The sequence below is a fragment of the Mustela nigripes genome, chromosome 4 (genome assembly GCF_022355385.1).
Source record: "Mustela nigripes isolate SB6536 chromosome 4, MUSNIG.SB6536, whole genome shotgun sequence".
Taxonomy (NCBI): domain Eukaryota; kingdom Metazoa; phylum Chordata; class Mammalia; order Carnivora; family Mustelidae; genus Mustela; species Mustela nigripes.
The window spans coordinates 173,146,051-173,164,119 of record NC_081560.1 but is presented as its reverse complement, the minus strand read 5'-3'; the positions used below and the strand labels follow the sequence as shown (position 1 = coordinate 173,164,119).

The window sequence follows — 18,069 nt, the reverse complement described above, 5'->3', positions numbered from 1 at the left end:
GTTTCTGCCCCCGACTCTGGTGCCCCTTCCTTCCACATTCAGCACGCTGCAGGCTTTCGGTGAAATGAAGCCCTGGTTATTTTCACTCGCAGAACACCGAGGGCTGCTCCTCCTCCCCGCCCCGCCCCCCACGCCGTAGCCCTTGCTGGATCTTTGTTTCCACTTGGCAGAGAAGACACGGCTTAGCCTATTTTAAACTCTGTCTCTCATGATGTCATAGTGCCGGGCACCCACACAACGTCACCTGCAGCGGCGGCGGAGGACAGCCTGGGACAAGCCTCCTTCCCCCATCAGGCCGCGGAGATGAGTGGGTCTACGGTGGGAGCAGCGGGAACGGGCCGCACCCCCCCCCCCCGGACCCCTCGTTCTGCCCTCTGCCCGCTCGGGGCTCCCTTCTAGCCTTGCACACTCCTGCCCCCTCACCCGGGCCTCACAGGAGTGACAGCCTGGGTGGTCCGCCCTTGGGCAGGCTTGAGAGGCTGTCTACTGATCCAAGGAACCAGAGCCCCTTGGCCTGATAAGGCGAAACTTTGGCTGATTTTAGTTGTCAGAGTCCATCTGGGCTCCCGTAAGTTCAGAGAAGGCGATCCTGTCTGAGTCTGCTTCCCAGAAAACGTGTGGCCTCCTGTCTGATTTCCTTTACACCATTTGCCGAAAAGCACTAACCGTTTAACCAGGACCTTGGAAGCTGGCTTTCTGCACCGGCTTGAACGCTCGTGTTGGTTCCAGCCTGCACACGCCCACATGCCTCCCTAGGTGAGCAGTGGTCCCATCAACCCAACCGCACAGGAGAAAAGGGGGGTAGTTACCCTGGGTCGACACTCCTTGGCAAGCCTGGCTTTGGAGGTCAGTGTCGGTACGAGGGCTGGCTTTCCCCTGCAGGGGGCTGCCTTCACGAGCCCCATCTTCGGGGGTCCCCTTGGCCTTGCAGTCATCGAGAGGTGGGCTAGGCTGCCGGGCCCCCTCTTCTGCTGGCTTCGGGGAAGACATTTGCTGGAGTGGAGGGGCCAGACGCACATCGGAGCTCTCCCCTCCCTCTGCGGGCTTCTCGTAGCAATCTGAACCCTCCAGTGAGAGGCCTGTCTTACGTTCAGCTGGCTTCCGCTCAGCGTCCAGATTTAGGCCAGGCATTTCTACGTCCATGTCACTGGGACAGCTCGTGGAAGCAGAAGGCAGGTCTCCGGGTGTCTTGAGGCTGATTTCCGTGGCCCCGTTCCCTATGGGCTTCTCTCCCTCATGGGTGAAACCCTTGACTACGTCCAGGTCTAAGGTGGTCATCACGCAAGGACATATTTCTGGGCAGATTTTGTCCTTCGGGTCAATGGGCACAATTTCTTCCAGTTCTGGGATGTCCGGTTCCATAATAAAATCTTCTTCCTCCCCAACCTCGTCCACTGTCACCAGCTCCTCCATGTTGGTGGGATACCAGCTCTCCCCTTCTGCCTCGCTTCCGCTCTCCCACTCTTGCTCCTGAGCAAACATGCAGAAGAAAGGTCACAGGGTGACAGAGGAGCAGGTCCTGGCATTCAACCAGGGGGCGCAAACCCTGACCACGGAGCCCCTCAAATCATGCAGATCCTGAGCACTCTGACTTCTGCCTGGGAACACCAACTGGGTGATCAGGAGGTGGGAACCACTCAAGCCCCACATCACTGATTCTTCCCTAGGATGAGGCTCAAACACAGTGTTTAGAACCAGCTCTGAATGCTGAGTCTGCCATGTTTAAAATGGCACAGAGAATTTCAAACCCTGGTGTAATAATAGGTGCTCAAGAAACAGTTTTTGAATGAATGACTGATAAAGTTATAAACTCAAAATAAATCAACGGGCTGGGGCTATTTGCTTGCAGGAAGGGCACCACTAAACGGAACTGTAGCAAAGTCCCCTTCAAAACTGCCCCAAGCTCCCTTTCCCACAGGGGTGCAACTTCCATAGCCCCGCCTCAGGCTTGGCCCCTCCTGCAACTCTGTCCTGTCCCCAGCAGCCAGATTTCAATCAGCTTCCTCGCCAGACAGCGATACTCATCTCTCCACCTCTCCTGACCAGAAAGGCATAAAGCTGGCTGCGTTCCAAACACCCTTCTTTTTGCTGAGGCAGCCACGGCACTGTAACTGGATTTTTTTTTTTTTTACTTTAATTAAGTAAAATAATCTTTACAAGCACAGTAGACGTTTTGTTAATCCCAGGGTCTGGGCAGGCTGAGGTCAGGGCCCTAGCTTGAGCATCCGAAGCTACCCTCTTCCCCCAGCCCCTCCCAAGGGACCTATTTTGGGAGTCTGGCTCTGAAGCCTGAGTCTTTTTTGGGCTCATGTTTTCCTCTTATGAGTACAGCCAAGTTGCTGGAGACTGAGGCAGAGCCCAGGCAAGTAGTAAAGATCTTAATGAAGATCTGCAGAGATCCTAGGCAAAACCATTCTTCCAAGAAGTGCTGGCTTCATTCGTGGAATCCCAGGTGGGGTTTTGGTCACAGCCCATGCAGCAAGTGGGGCATCCCAGGGCAGGACCAGGACGCTTGCGACACAGGGCCCATGGGCCATCATGCAGATGGGGCTGTCCTGCTAGCACCTCGGACCACCTTTACCTTCTTTGTCCTTGGGTCTTCATCTGAGGGCTCCGCTTCTTTCTCCTGCCTGGCTGGTGATGAGGTGCTTTCTTCCACGCCCTCCTGCTCCTCTTTTCCAGCCTTACCAAAGAAGAACATAACAAACCAAATCAACGGTGAGCAGTGGCAGAGGAGAGAGGGAGCACCGAGAGAGAAAACAGTGCAGATAATGGTCACCCAAGGTGTCTCGGAGGCACCTTGTCCTTCATCCTCACCAAACCCCTAAGAGGCAGGTGCCTTGCCTTTTACAGATGAGGAAATGAAGGATCAGAGAGGTTAAGTAACTTGCTCAAGTCACACAGACAAGTGGAGGCACCAAAATGTCTCAAGGGTTGGACTGACGTCTGTAGTGCAGCAGAAATCTCTGGCAAACTGGGTGTTTTCACAGTTGTGAAACCTACAGGCAGGGAGGGTGAGTAAAAGGACCAAGGGTAAACTGGCCCTGGGGTTGACAACCATTGTGGTGACATCTCCCCCTCAAAAGATCGGTTTTGGCCATAAAAATCACATGCAGGCCACTTACGAGTAGGAAGGGGGTTGTCAGCCAGCCAGTGTCCCCCTCAACCTTTTTTCTGTCCTCTCTCTGACCTAGAGCAATGGCCCCAATTAGCAACCCCCTCCCTTCTTCCTTCCTTCTATTCTCTCCCTCAGAGTCAGTCCCTCATGAGAGTTAGTGCTCCCGTCTGAGAAACTGAACAACTGAAAGCAGGTGTTTGGTTTGGGAATTAAGGTCTCTGATCATCCTTGAGAACAGGGGTCAGCCGACTCTCATCCTCAAGCCAACCCGAACCAGTGCCTCTTTTGATATAATCTGTGAATTAACAAGGCTTCCAAGTTTTAAATAGTTGCATTTTAAACGATTACATCAGTGCCCACATAGTACCCTCACTTTGGCTTCTTGGCCCACATAGCCTTAAATAATTTATGGTCTGGTGTTTTGTAGGAAAAGTTTGCCAATTCCCATTTTAGAAGTTTTTGGAGAATATTCTCCAACGACTTCAACTTTGGCCCCCAGATCAGTGACTCTCCCTGGACTTTCTCGAGGGTATGTTGCCTTTTCTTGACAATTTTGGCTAAGGTTCTAAGTAATGACTCGAGTTCTGATTTCTTCTGAGCAGACACACCTCTCTGGAGTTGACAAGGAGCCAGCTGGGGCAGGAGCTCAAGGCTGACTGGTTTAACCAGTTATGGTCAGACGGGGGAAGAGAGTTGAAATCCTTCTGTCCTTGCTCTTTGTGGCATTTGGAGCAAAAGAGTCCACTGTATGCTCTGCTCCAGTTTTCTAAGCTAACCTAAGTGCAAAGCAGCTCCAAAATGTCTTTTTAGCCATGAGAACCCATAGTGTCTACCAGCAGGAGATCTCTTTATTTTTATCTCCCTGAATAAGCTATCAACGGCCCTCAGTCGTCCAAGTAAGTAATTCTCACCCTCCCCAAGCAATTCCTACAACCACACTCTTACATCAATACAATAGAGACCTCCCCGCCCCACACTCCTACATCAACACGAGACCTCCCTGCCCCAGTTCAAGCTGGGAGAGGCAGGACAGCCTGGCTGGCTGGAAGCACCTGCCAGTTGGATCCCAGTGCTTCCTCCCTGCAGACAAAGGAAATGCAGCAGTGCCTTCAGTGCACCCTGTGCCCTGGGATCATGTGAGAGTAGCAGCTTAAGGCAAACCAACAAAAGCAACAATGTACCCAGCTGCCCACACCAGCTCACAGACTAAGATATTAGGTCCCAACTATTGCAAGCAGAGATCCACCGCCACAGGGATAGAGCTACTGGTAAGCTACCTCTTTACTGTTCTCCCCTTTCTCCTCTGTAGCCTCCCCCCAAGTCTATTCTCCCCAAAGTAATAAAGAACGATCACTCAACAATGCAAAAACTATCATAACCTCACTGCACCTTCTTGCTTAAATATTTCATTTGTTTCCCCTTGCACTTGGGATGAAGACAAATCCATAACCTGCCTACAAGGCCTTGCCTGATATGACCCATTGACAAACCAGATATACCTCCCAGCATTCTAACCCTGGCCGTCTCTGATCCAACACACTGGCCTCCAGCCACAGGGCCTTTGCACATATTGTTCTGCTTTCCTTCCTTTTCTTTTCTTTTTTTTTTTATTTTTAAGATTTTATTTATTTATTTGACACAGAGAGAGAGATCACAACAAGTAGGCAGAGAGGCACGCAGAGCGGGAGGAGGGAGCAGGCTCCCTGCTGAGCAGAGAGCCTGATGCGGGGTTCGATCCCAGGACCCTGAGATCATGACCTGAGCTGAAGGCAGAGTCTTAATGCACTGAGCCACCCAGGCGCCCCTCTCCTTCCTTTTCACTCAGTGAAACCCACCATTCCTTCAAATCTCAACAGTTACATCCTAACCCAGGTAGGCCTCTGATCTGTCACAGGCATATACCTCCATTGCCTTCTTAGCACTCAACACACATGCTCCTCTACTCATATGAGGAACTGATGAGTAGTCTTTCCACTAGACCTGAGCTCCATGAGATCGGGGTCATTTCAGCTTTCACTCAGAACTGCAGTCCCAGTGCTAGACGCTCTGTGGACATGAGTCTATAAAAAAGAGGAGACCTGAAGGCTTAAAGGAGGGGGCAAGAATAGTTAATTAGGGTCACACTTGCCTCACATGCTTGAGTCTCTGTCTAGGCTCTGAACTCAGAATGAAAAGTTCTTCTATTTTTCCGTCCTATGGACTGTTTATACTGGGGGCTGCATTCTAGGGATCCCTGGGCTCCACCAAGTCCACAGACATGTTTTGGCCTATACAATTTCTAAAATGTGGGAAATTTCACAGATATCTGGACTTTGGTGCTGCTCCTCCAAAAATGGGGATCTAACAGCACAGGACATGCAGTCCTGAATGGCGGCCATAAAATGGAGCTGAGCAGTGGCTAACTGCCCCCAACAGAAAGGTCCCTCCTCCCTGGTCTGCCACAGCCCTTTGTCTCCATGTTGGCTTCACGCCTATTACCTGGTCCATATCCCCTGCCTGGCTTCCCTTCTCCAAGCATCTGGGTCTCTAACCCTTGACTGCCCTTCTTTCCTGTGTTCATTGTACTCAGTGACTTGATTTCTTTCATCCTTTCTGCGGTCTGTGGTCAAGGTTGGGTCCCACAGGTGGACCTGGCCCCAACACCAAGCAGCACACACACTGGCCTCTCCAGCCCAGGAACTTTCTCCGGAGATCTTGGAAGTTTCAAATGAGCACAAGCTCATTAAGTCCTACGACTGCCTCATGATCACACTCATTTCACAATTGAGAAAACTGAGGCAGAGAAGAACAGGGTGTGACCTGGTTCTCAGAAGCCAGGCCTATCTCCAGGGTCCGGGTTCAGTCATTCCTTCCTTCCTTCAGCAAATACTTACTGAACACCTGTTCTGAGTCAAGGCCTCATCTGAGGGTCTGGGGACATAGCAGTGAGCACTGCAGACAAAAATTCCTGCCCTCTGGAGGTTATATCTGGGGGGGAGGAAGAGATAGACACTAAATAAAGACAGACATCAGGGGATAGGTTGGACCTAGGAAAAGTATGCATGGAAGGAGGGGAAGCAAGCTGGGACATTGTGGTTTTCCGTAGTGGTATTCCTGGCCAGAAACACACTTGGAGAGAGTGTGGCAACAAGAAAACACAAAGGAGGGGAGGAGGGAGCCTCGTGGACTTCGGGGGGCGGGGGGGTGCCAAGGCAGGTGAACACATGTAAAGGCCCTTGTGGTGGGAGGTGCCCAGTATATCAGGAGAAAGGCAAGGACACTGTCCTCAGGCCTGTTGCCTTCCAGCTCCAAGCTTAGTCATTGCCATCATCTAATTCCTGGGGCAGCCCTGGGGGGCTGGGGTTGTTTTCAAGATTGTAATATACAGTTTGAGGTCAGTGAGGAAGACTTGGTTCTGTTGATATTCCTCCAACTGGTGTTGGACTTCTTGGCTCTGAACCCACTGACGCAATCCAATGGGGACCCCAGCAAGTCCCTACTGACTCCACTCTGAGGCTGTTGGAGGCAGAACCAGCCAGAGAGACAGAACTTGGGGAAACCCATGGGTTTTTCTGCATCTGTTTTTGCATCAGGGATCGGGGCATGACCCACAGTATGTGTCACCTGAAAAGGGCCAACCGATGAAAGCAGGTAGGTCAAACAGTGGGAGCAGCCAGCTCACTGAAGAAGGGCGGCAGAAGTGGGGGTGCACTGGGAGGGAGCAGCTCCACCCCTTTGCCATGGGGACACAGGTTTCTAGGCTGCTGGCCTGTGTGGCTGAGGTCTAGGCTGAAACTCCTACCTAAGGGGCTGTTGCTTTCTGTCCCTCTGAGCCTCTTCCTAAGGCACTGACCCATCACGAGCTTCTTTGATCCCTACAAGCATAGACACGCTTCTTAAAAACATCCTCTGGGGTGCCTGGGTGGCTCATTCAATTAAGCATCTGCCTTCAGCTCAGGTCATTATCCCAGAGTCCTGGGATCGAGTTCTGCATCAGGCTCCCTGCTCAGTAGAGAGCCTGCTTCTCCCTTTCCCTCTGCCTGCTGCTCTGCCTACTTGTGCTCTATATCTCTCTATCAAATAAACAAATAAAATCTAAAAAAAAAAAAAAAATCCTCAGGTTCAGCGGTCCTCAAGATTCAATTCAAATTCTCAGGGAGACACATGAGGGCCTTCCACCCAGGTCCCTAACCTCATCTCCTGAGCTCTCTCTGCTGTGCCAGTCAGAAAAAACTGTGGCAGACTTTGAGCTGGGCAAAAAAGACAACAGGGTGTTCTTTCCATGGAATGCTGGGCAGTTCGTTGTCTAGCAGACTCCCTCCAGGAGATTTGGTCTAGGAGTCTTCACCTTTTGTGATCGTGAGGCTGAAGTCTTACAGCCCTGTAAATTGCAGAAGACGGAGAGTAGGGCAAACAATTCTCGTTCATAGAGATGCAAAGGAATTTTATCTGGCGGAGATGCCACTGACTTCCCATGCCCATGGAAGAGGCCAGTTTTCGATCTGTTAGCAAATTCACTTCTGCATTCCCGAGCACCTCTCCATGTTGCCAGCTTTCTGGATTCTCCTCTAGACCAGCATTTACATCTTGCCGGCACCCTCATTAATTCACAAGTTAAATAACCATCTTTGACAATTATTCATTTTACGTTTGCACAAGAGCATGACTTTTCTTCTTAAAGACATTATTCTTTAAGACGCCCTAAAGATGCAGCCACACCGAGTATTTGTAGGTTCTTGGAAACAGTCTTCCTTTCTTGCTTTTGCCCTCACTGCTTCCCACATTGCTTTTTGCCCCATGCCCGGCTTGCACATGACCTCTGTGCAGCTTTCCCTGTCCCTGCACGGAGGGAACGCCCCCGGAGCAGCTCATCCACTGCTCTGCTCTGGCACAGGCCCCACTGAATGTCATTTTTGTAGCTCTCTTTACACCATGAGACCTTGGTCTTCGCCACAGCATGGACCCTGCCCCATTCACCTCTGGACGCCCTGCGCCTAGCACCCTGCCTGGCCAAGTGGCCAAGTGCATGGAGGAGTAAAGGCAGTAGTGGACAAACACGTGACTCTTCAGTGTCCCTGGAGTCAAGAACTGGGCTCTTATTTCGACTTTCCCTAAGTCCTGGGTCGGGCTAGGAAATATACATGTAGGATTTTTAAAGCTGGGTTCTTTATGCAGACGCACCCTGCTCCCCAACCTCCTCTATTCCGCTCCTACCTAAACATACGTGGTTTGGGCAAGAAGGAAGCGTAAGCCCAGTGAGAGGGTGAATTTTGTACGGTGAGTCCTCATGACCCACCGTGTGAACTATAGCTAGGCAGTGTGTTACAAGCCCTTTCAGACGCGTGGACGAAAGGGGCCAGCCAACGGCTGAGCATTTCTATTACACTGGAAATAAAGCTCTGGACAGTGTCCAGAGCAGCACCAGAGCAGCACACCAAGCTCGGGGCACCCAGGGTGAGTTTCGTGGGGGGTGGCTGCGTCTTTTTACCACCTCTCATCAAACCCCAAGGTCAGCGGATGCTTTGGGCAGGAGAAAGGATGGAGCAGACCAAAGATCTCACCTCCCTGGGCAGGGTGCGGTGGTGCAAACACCGCGGGACCCCTCCAGCCCCGACACACACAGGACCACAGAAGGCCTCTGCGACCATCACTGCCTAAATTCCAGCCACAGCAGTAGCGTGCCAAGGGGTTTGGAGCCCCAGTGCTCTGCTGTTTGCAGACTGTGTAGCCAATTAACTTAGACTCTCTGTGCCTCAGTTCCCTCGTCCATAGCCATAATCGTATTATTACCCATATTACCTCACCGCGGTGGCTGAGAAGATTAAATACCTTGATTGAGATAAGGTGCTTGGTTCAGTGCCTGGCACAGGCACAGAGTCAACCTTCAGTAAGTGCTTCATTCGATAAAAGTGCACCATCATTATGTTAACACTGCCCTGCCCGGGAACCTGCCTCTCCTTACCTGGGGGAGAGGGTGCGTCATTACCTCATTCCCCGCCATCCTGCTCTCTCTTCTATCACCAGCTCCTTCTGGGTCTCTGTCGGGTCTCTTGGTTCTGTTCTTCTCACTCGGCTTCGACCTGGTGCTCTCAGGGGCGCCAGTCACCTTCGGCTCCAGCCCGTCTTCCTTGCCTGAGTCCTCGGGGTGGGGGTGTCTGCTCTCCCGCAGTCTGGCTTCCTCCCTCCTCCTGGACCTCCCGAGAGCATCCTGCTGCTGCTGCTTTACGTACTTGTCCGACTTTGCCTTGGGCTCCTTCCGGTAGTAGCCCTCTTCTCGGCTTTTGTAGCCCGAGGCAGAGTGCAGCAGGCTGGGGGACCCCGGCCTCAGGTGCTTTTCTCGGTGGCCCCTCCCTCCTTCGAGCCGCTCCTCTAACTCGGCTTTGTCCAGTTGCCAGGGGTAGTGTTTGCGATCGTGCGTCCACACGTCTGCCCTGTCCCTCCTGTCCTCCCCGTTCTCCCTCCAGGGGCCCGGGTCTCGCTCTTCCTCCCTCCTGGCATAGGGCGAGTGCTCCCACGAGTCCCGGCTGCTGCCCCAGTCGGCCCGGCTGGGGCCCAGTGGGCTGTGGGAAGAGCTGCAGGAGGTGAAGCTCGGAGTGTGGGACCTCGGGGACAGTGACCGGCTCACAGGGCTGCGAGACCGTGGCCTTTCTGGGCCATACCTGTTAGGGAGCAAAGGAGTGGGTTTTAAAATCTGCACATCCCCGGCCCCCATACACAGACACGCCCAGTTCCTCGCACAGACACGCCGCACACATAACCCCGTGTGGCCATATGCTCTTCACCACAGCTGTACAGAAGACACAGAGTGCTACAGGAGGAAGCTCTTCCTCGTCTGGGCTTCTAGGAGGATGATTTTCCCTAAGGACAGTCCTGGCCATCTCTGTGCCTCTACTCATTCTGCTCCTGGGAACTGGCATAAATAATTGGACTGGTTTGGCTCCACTCCATCTTTGTTCCTCTTGGAAGGAAGCTAGGCTCAGGGGGTGGGCAACGCTCCTCCTGGGGTGTGGGGAGGTTGCCCCGGTCCAGCCTGGTGGGCAAGGCTGCCTGACCCTGGGGTTCAATGCTCCAGCCTCTTGACTACAAGACCAGAGCCACGACCCACCTGGTCTCTACTGTAATGGCAGCCTCTTGGCCACCATTTGTCTTGTTTACTTCTCATCGCAGTTTGCTCAGATCCTAGGCATGGTAGAAGGATGCTAATTACTGGGGGGGGGGGGGACGAGAGTGAGGAGGCCAGGCTCAGAGATCCTAAACCAAAGAACGAGGAAGGCATATTAGGGTTGGAGGTTCGGAACCTTAGAGCTCCGACCTGCTCGTGTTTCAGGTGAAGAAACTGAATCCCAGAAAAGGACCTCAATCTGCCCAAGATTCAGAGCCAGACCTCCTAGTTCCTCCCAACAGTTCACCACCGAGCGGCAAGCCGCAGGGTATGGCTTTATATGCATCTCTTTAAAAAACTTAAACAACCATTAAAAAAAAAATTCCCAAATAAATGGAAATCCCAAATCCAAGCAGCTACATAGAAAGATATACAAACATATGAACACACACTCTCTCTTTCCCTCTCTTTCTTTCTGAAGGTTGTTTGATTATTAAGAAGATCTACTTAATCGTATATATACCCTTTATTGTAAAAGAACAGGCGGTTTTCATTTGGTTCCCAAATACAGGAAACTCATGCAGCCCTGACTAACAGGGGACACCCGTATGTGGCTCACTGGGACCAGGCTGCCTTGACCACCAGCGGGGAATCAGCCTGGACTCTGCCCTCTGCAGTGACGTCAGAGCGCTACCTGTGGCAGCAGTGGGTAAGAACCACAGATTGTGTTCTACTCTCTCTCCACAGGGATGGGGTCTTTGTGGGGCAGCAACAGTGGGAAACTTGTAGCGGCCTCCTGGTATGGTCACAATTTCAGTCGGAAGAAATAAGTTTGAAAACTGAATGCATTCCATCTTCAGAGGAAGTGACTGGTCAAGTCCCTACTTTTTTTGGGGGGGCGGGAGGGGGGGCTGGTTCCCGTACGTTCCTCTTCCTATATCTACATTCACCCCATGAAAAATCAACAGGCAGCTATAAAAGGAACACACACACACCCCTACTTTCAGACTTTTTTAGCAAACTGTTTGCCCTGAAGGGCCAAATATCAACAGAACCCCTCCTCTATATACTCCCCCCCCCGCCCAACAAAGGACAAGCTGATGAGAGGAAGCCTACCATTTTGCATTTTCCTGAGGCTTACCCTGAGCAGCACTAATGCCTTCCATCAGGCACGTGGAAAAGAAGGGCCGAAAAAAGGCTGATGGACAGGGCAGGGGCAAGGGCAGGACACAGTGTGACTGAATAACCCCTACGAATAAGAGCAGGAGAGCATCCAGCTGCCCAGAATCCGCCCTGATGCCCAGGACTGAGGCCTCACCTGTCCGCTTCCCGGAACATGTCCCTCTCCCTCTGGGAATGCATGTCCTGGATGATGGCAGCCACAGTTTTCCCAGGTTTCTAGGGAAAGTCAGAGAGGTCATCGTCAGAACAGAGATGGCCATGCAGATGCCAAAGAGAAGCAAAGAGGACTCGGGTGCACAGTTCGGTCCACCCAAGGGGAACAAAGTACCTTCTTAGAGGAAGAAAAAGTTTAATCCAGGGCATGAGGAGTGTGAGCAGGACGCTGAATGGAGCAGCCCTGACATTTTGGGGACCTCTTTATCACAGAACACCGCAAACATACACAAAAGCACAGAGAAGGGTATTTTGACCGCCATGCTCCGTTTGCATCATCAATAATTCTGACCAATCTAGTTCATCTGTACCCCCCACTTCCCCACCCCACAGAATACTCTGAAGCAAATCCCAGACATAGATCTTTTCACCCATCCTATGAAGACACTGACGTGGCTCAATAACCCCACAGGGGGACCATCCATGGTGCTCATGGTCAACACATCTTGCTGCTTTCAGACAAGTGCCCCTGGACTTGAGGATCTCAACCCAGGAAGAACAGCTTAGCTCCACCTCCAGCTGGCTGGGTGATCTGGGGTCAAGGCTTGCTGTCTGTGGGAGACTCCCTCCCACCACCTATAAAGGTGAGATAATGAGGCCCATCTGGCATCCACCAGCAGCCTCGAGGCAGGGCAGCAAAGCGGGCTGAGCTGATAAAAGTCACAGGTGCTTGGCCTACATAAAAGGAGCTGTGGGGAGGTTCCCTCTGACCCTTCTGTGGCTGTTTTCCATGTCTCAAAAGTCTCAGGAAGATGCTGAAACCTTCCTTATGAACCCTGAACCTGTCACAGCCAGGCCCTGTCACAGCAGCCCTGACCCTTCTCGACATGACTGTGCTTCCCAGGGTCGTAGTCCCTTCTCAGCCGACTCTTTCCTCCTGGACACCCTCTCTGTTAAGCTGATTCACCGCAGCCTTCAAGCCCTATTCGGCAATCGTTTCCTCCTTTACACAAGCCTTTTGCCACTGAACTTCTAGGAGCTCCATACTGATGCACTCATGTTTAAATCTTGTATAATTTCCAGAGAAATAGCCTGTCTTTTCAGTTACACAGCAAACTCGCCAGCCCTCAGTACCATGTCTTATCTGGAGAAAACCCTCAGTCACCATTTCTGATTGAACCTTCCTGAGAGCACCATGGAACGTACCCAAGAATGCTTCTCAGGGCCGGAGACTCTCTGTGGCTGAGAGGCTGACAAGACCGAGAGGCTGACAAGACCAGTGGCTCTGAAACCAGGCCCTCTGCCCCCAAACCGCCTGGGACCCTCAACCCCACCCCAAATCTCTCAGGGAAATCTCTGGGAACCTAATCAAAGGAACCTAAAAACTCCCCTGACACTTCTCTGATGCAGTAACTGGGAGACACTGGTTTAAATTAGTCCAAGTTCCCTTCTGCATGTAAGACACCATGGTTCTGGAGAAGTCTCTCTAGAACAGCCCAGAACAGAGCTCATTCTTCTCGTCCAGGTCTGCAGGAAGAAAAAAAAAATCACTTTTTATTGATCTTTCCGATTTGGTGTTTTTCATTCTGTGAAAGATTCTGCCTCAAGTGCCCTGAGGAATAGAGCCTCTGCCACGAAGAGGGATGGGGAGCCCTGATGGCCGGCGCGAGGAAATATTCGGGGGAGGCGATAAGAGATACCTTAAATCTCTCCTTTTTCTCCCTCCACTTTGCCTGGTGAGCCAAAGGTAAAGGTAGAGGAAAAACACTAATCAAAACATCCCCCCACCTCTGCAAGCTCTGGTGGGACCCCAAGTGGCCCCCCCACCCCACCCCGTGGCCCAGAGACACATACAGAGACGGTGTTTTATCTCCCCAGTAGCCACTTCCCCTCCTCCACCCTGCCTGGAGGTGACACAGGCCGGGCCAGCCACGGCGTGGCCTTCTCGAGCACAGAGATTGGCTCAGGGAAGGACATGTGTCCTGAGCAAGCCCGATCACGGTGGCCTGATCACGGTGGCTCTCGGGACCTCTGAGGAAGCTACTCCAAAAAACCCAGGCTCTCTTGTCCCGAGGAACAGAACAGGGAGGAAGAGACGCCAGATGGCAGCAGTCGATGAAGCCATCACGCCACCTAGAGGAGGGAGGCTGGGGCTGTCCCGGCCATCCAGGGAGACCCCCCAAAACAAAGCCAAGCGAACTGAAGAAGGCAGAGCGGAGAAGAGCCAAGTCCTAAGGATATGGCTGAGGCCCCGAAGCCAGCTGCACCCGCAGCCACGGCCACTCCAGGCCTTTTCATTTACACGAGCCAGTAAATCCGCCCCCCTTAAAAACAAAACAAAACAAAACACTTTAGTCTGTAAGCTTAAAGGAGATCATTTTCTGTCACTTGCAGAGACAGTCCTAGCTGATTCACGCCAACACAGGGACCACGATGCGTGCCTTCCTATGTGGCTACAGTGGGTTTTGAGATCTTTCTCACGGAGGCATCGTGACAGCTTGGGAGCAGAAAATCCTTCATAAAGGGCAGAAAGCCTCATGTTCTAGTCCCTTGTTGCTCAAAGTATGCTGTGAGAACCAGCAACCTTCCCAGAGACATGTTGGAAAGGCAGAATGACAGCCCTGCCCCGCTTCTACTGAACCAGAAATTTTAACGGGACCTGCAAGTGATTTGTTCATACATAAAGTTCGAGAAACCCTATTAGAAAACTGTCTGCTGCTTATGGGCTGGAGGACTAACGGCAGATTTCCCGACTTCTCACACGGACAGTGGAGATCCTACTGACACGACACAGAGGCGCAGACATACACAAAGCCTAAACGGCCTCAGGTTTTGATCAGGGCTCTTTCAGGCCCTATGAGCTTGTGCAAGTCACTGAACTTCTTTGAGCCTCCATTTCCTTATCGGTTAAACCGAGATAACGAACACCTATCTGACGAGACTGATGTCAGGATTAGAGTAGATGACATGTGTGAAGTGTCTAGCCCATGACCTGACCCAAGACTCAATTAAAAGTACCTATTCTTGGTATTACTGTTGTACTGTTATAATTACTATCATTATCCACCCTCCACACCTCCCAGGGGAAGGTGACCGCAAGACTCAAAGAGATAATACAAGGGGCAAAAAAGGGCTTAAAACCAATGAACTCAACATAGAGTCCTTTCCTGATCTGGTAAACTGAAGTTCATGCAGTTTAAACACCTTGTCCAAGCTCATCTAAGCAGGACTAGGTAAAACCCAGGTAGCACCAGCACTGTCCCATCTGGAATAGGTCACGTGGTTGTCGATGGTTCTATTTTCCCGTCCTTCCTCACACCAGACTGTGAGCCCCTCCGCCAGCTTGCTGTGTCTATAACCATGGCACCTGGCCCAGCTCCCGCCCACAGTGGGCACCGAGTGAACTTTTGCTGAGCGCAGACCTTGCCCATCTGACCTTTTTAACCCATGGTGTTTGCACCACCCCAAACCATCTCCCGCAGGAAGGTACTATGGTGCCTTAACTCCTTCATTTAAAAAGCTGAGTACTCCTGCTAATCCTAATCAGAATTTTACAACATTTCATTTAGAGACTGAAGATCCACTGGGAATTTAGTGCAGAAATTCAATTCTAGCCTCCAGGGGAGAATCCAGGAGAACAGAAACTTTGGCTGAGTCCACAATTGGATGGGATCTTTCAGGTGCCTGAGCAAAGCAATGTGCTTTCATTCCCCGGGGGGGGGGGGGGGAATGCCAGGTTCTGCTAGAATTGTTGGCAAAGAAACTTCAGAAGCAATAATACAAGCAAAGCAGAATCAAGGCTTTGGCGACATTACCATCTCCACATGCAGACTTGTCAGAATGCTACCCTTAGCTAGCCACAACCACTGAGCCTTTGTCTCCGGTCTTCAATCTTGAAGGCAGATTAAAGACACGAAAGGGTTTTGAACAAAATGGGACCTCAGTAAATGTGGAATAAGCTGAAGTGAACTAGAAGGGCACTATTAAAATGGGACAGTAGAAAGCACAAAATAAGAAGTAGATTTAAATAAAAATATAGCAATTTAATTACAATAAATCCAAATGGACTAAGTGCTCCAGTTAAGTGAGCTCCTTCCTGCAAACCATGAAGAAGACACAGTCTAAAGAAAGGTATGGGCGAATGACCTTAAAAGAAACTTTCCACCACAGAAGATCCAAATGGAATGGCCAATGAACACAGGAAAAAGGGCTCACCTCAATTAGTAATCAGGAAAATAAATATATAAACCATGATGGGGCGCCTGGTAGCTCAGTCGGTTAAGCGTCTGACTCTTGGTTTCTGTTTAGGTCATGATCTCAGGGTTCTGAGATGGAGCCCCCTGTCAGGCCCCCTGGTCAGCAGGGACTCGGCTTCTCTCCTCCTCCCTTTGTTCCTCCCCCCACTCAAATGTGTGCTCGCCCTCTCTCTAAAACAAACAAATAAATCTTTTAGAAAAAGTAAAAAATAAAACCATAATAAACCAATATACATTTCCAGATAGGCAAAAATCAAAAAGTCATCTAACAAAATGTTAGTAAGAAGGCATACCACTGAAAACTCTGACTCTAGCAGGAACGTAAATCTGGGACAACTGATTTTTTTTTTTTTAAGATTTTATTTATTCATTTGACAGACAGAGATCACAGTAGGCAGAGAGGAGTGGGGGGGAAGCAGGCTCCCTGCTGAGCAGAGAACCCGACGTGAGGCTTGATCCCAGGACCCTGGGATCATGACCTGAGCCAAAGGCAGAGGGTTTAACCCACTGAGGCACCCAGGCACCCTTGGGACAACTGATTTTGAAAAGGGCTTGCTGGTAAAGTTCAGGGTAAGCATGCCTTGAGATGCCGCAATTCTACTCCTAATTACGTGTGTGCCCCTCATTATACCTCACGTACGTATGTACCAGGATGCCATGTTCACGAATGTTTACAGAGTGTAAACCTGGTGATTCACAGACCTGTACCCCTGGGGCTAATAATACACTATATGTTTATAAAAGAAAAAAAAAAAAAAGAATGTTTACATTGACTTGTCCCTAATACCCTAAAACTGGAAACAGCCCAAATGTCCATCCACAGTGGAACGTATAAATACATAGTCATACAATGGAAATTTATGTAACAGTGAGAATCAACAGATACACCCAGCACGGATGGCAGAAGTTGAATGAAAGAACACAAAGAGCATGACTCCATTCATGTAAAGTTCAAAATTGGGCAAAACTAAACGCTAATGGTAAGGGAGGCAGAAATGGGTTGTTGAACTCTAAGGAAAAGCAAAGAAATGATCATCTTTGGTCAGGAGAGTGGAGAGGATGGGTGGAGCTTGTGGAGGGATTCAGAGGGGCTTCTGGGTGCCACGGGTGATGTATTTCTTGACTTTGGTGGTGGTTTTATAGGCTTTATGAGATTTCAACCATTACTACTTATTTTTATTTATTTATTTGTTTATTTGAGGTGCAGAGGAAGCAGCGAGGGAGAGACAAGCAGACTCCACACTGAGCACAGAGCCCAACAGAGGGCTTGAGATTGTGACCTGAGCCGAAATCAGGAGTCAGAGGCTTAAATGACTGAGCCACCCACATGCCCCCATTACTACTTTTTAAACTGCACAATACATAATTAGTCATTTTTCTGAATGTATGTTATACCTCACAATAAAATAAGGAAAAAGAAAATAATAAAGAAGAGACAAATGTAGAACAAGCTAAAACAGAAACAAAAGCCCTGTTTGGAATTATCTGAATTCATCCCTGACTGTGGCCAATACAGTCATGGGCTGCTTAGAAGGATTTCTATGGGGCTGAAGACATAATTATAGAGGCCAGAGGAGAGAAGAAGACATCAGGGCGGGGTGGTGGTGAGAGAGGAAGAGAAAGTTACTGGAGCTCTGTAAGGGCAGAGAAGGAGGTTATATTCAGAGGAGATTATATTCAGAGCTTGGAGCTCCCACGTCTGAAATGCAAACACCTTCCCCTGCTTCCTTCATCCTTCAAAAGACTTCCCTTGTAAGTCTTTCCTCAAGACCCCTCCTCGAGTAGCATGTAGTTAGTCATGCTGTCTCCAGCATCCCTTTGCATTTTATACTTATCTCAATAAGCATTTTTCTTGCCATGTTTTCAAGTTGGCCTTCCTATGTGATAGTCCCAAAGGCCGTAGGTAATCTCTGGATGTCTTCCTATCCCTTCCTTCCCGCCAGCACTTAGGCCAGTGCCCCACAAGGAGACACACAGTTGATGCTGCCGAGTGACTAAACAATGGGAGAATGCTTTACCTTCAGCTGCAATTCCTTATATCTCTTGGACATCCGGATGAGCAACTTCTCACCGTTGATCACAGCAGATTTTTCTTGGTAATACTGGACCATGGCCTGGGCAGCTTCTGTGTAAGCCATCTCTAAAAAGGCCTAGGGAAAAAAAATGGAAGGACTTAAGCTGAAGCTGACATGAATGGTCTTTTTTTGTTGCTGGGGCGGTGGGGGCTGCAGAGGGAGAGGGAAGAGAGAGAATCTTGAACAGGCTCCATACCCAGAACA

General features: G+C 50.5%; 1 protein-coding gene across 1 annotated transcript in view; it reads right to left on the bottom strand.

Annotated features, from left to right (window-relative positions):
- The window catches only part of RBM20 (RNA binding motif protein 20), a 188,719-nt gene that overhangs the window by 15,380 nt on the left and 155,270 nt on the right, over window positions 1-18,069 (bottom strand). Inside the window, exons 7-11 of the mRNA XM_059398549.1 lie at window positions 17,809-17,940; window positions 11,518-11,597; window positions 9,084-9,756; window positions 2,582-2,683; window positions 810-1,470 (exon numbers count right to left, since the gene is read on the bottom strand). Of these exons, the coding sequence (XP_059254532.1) occupies window positions 810-1,470; window positions 2,582-2,683; window positions 9,084-9,756; window positions 11,518-11,597; window positions 17,809-17,940 (1,648 nt within the window). The remainder of the gene's footprint in view (window positions 1-809; window positions 1,471-2,581; window positions 2,684-9,083; window positions 9,757-11,517; window positions 11,598-17,808; window positions 17,941-18,069) is intronic.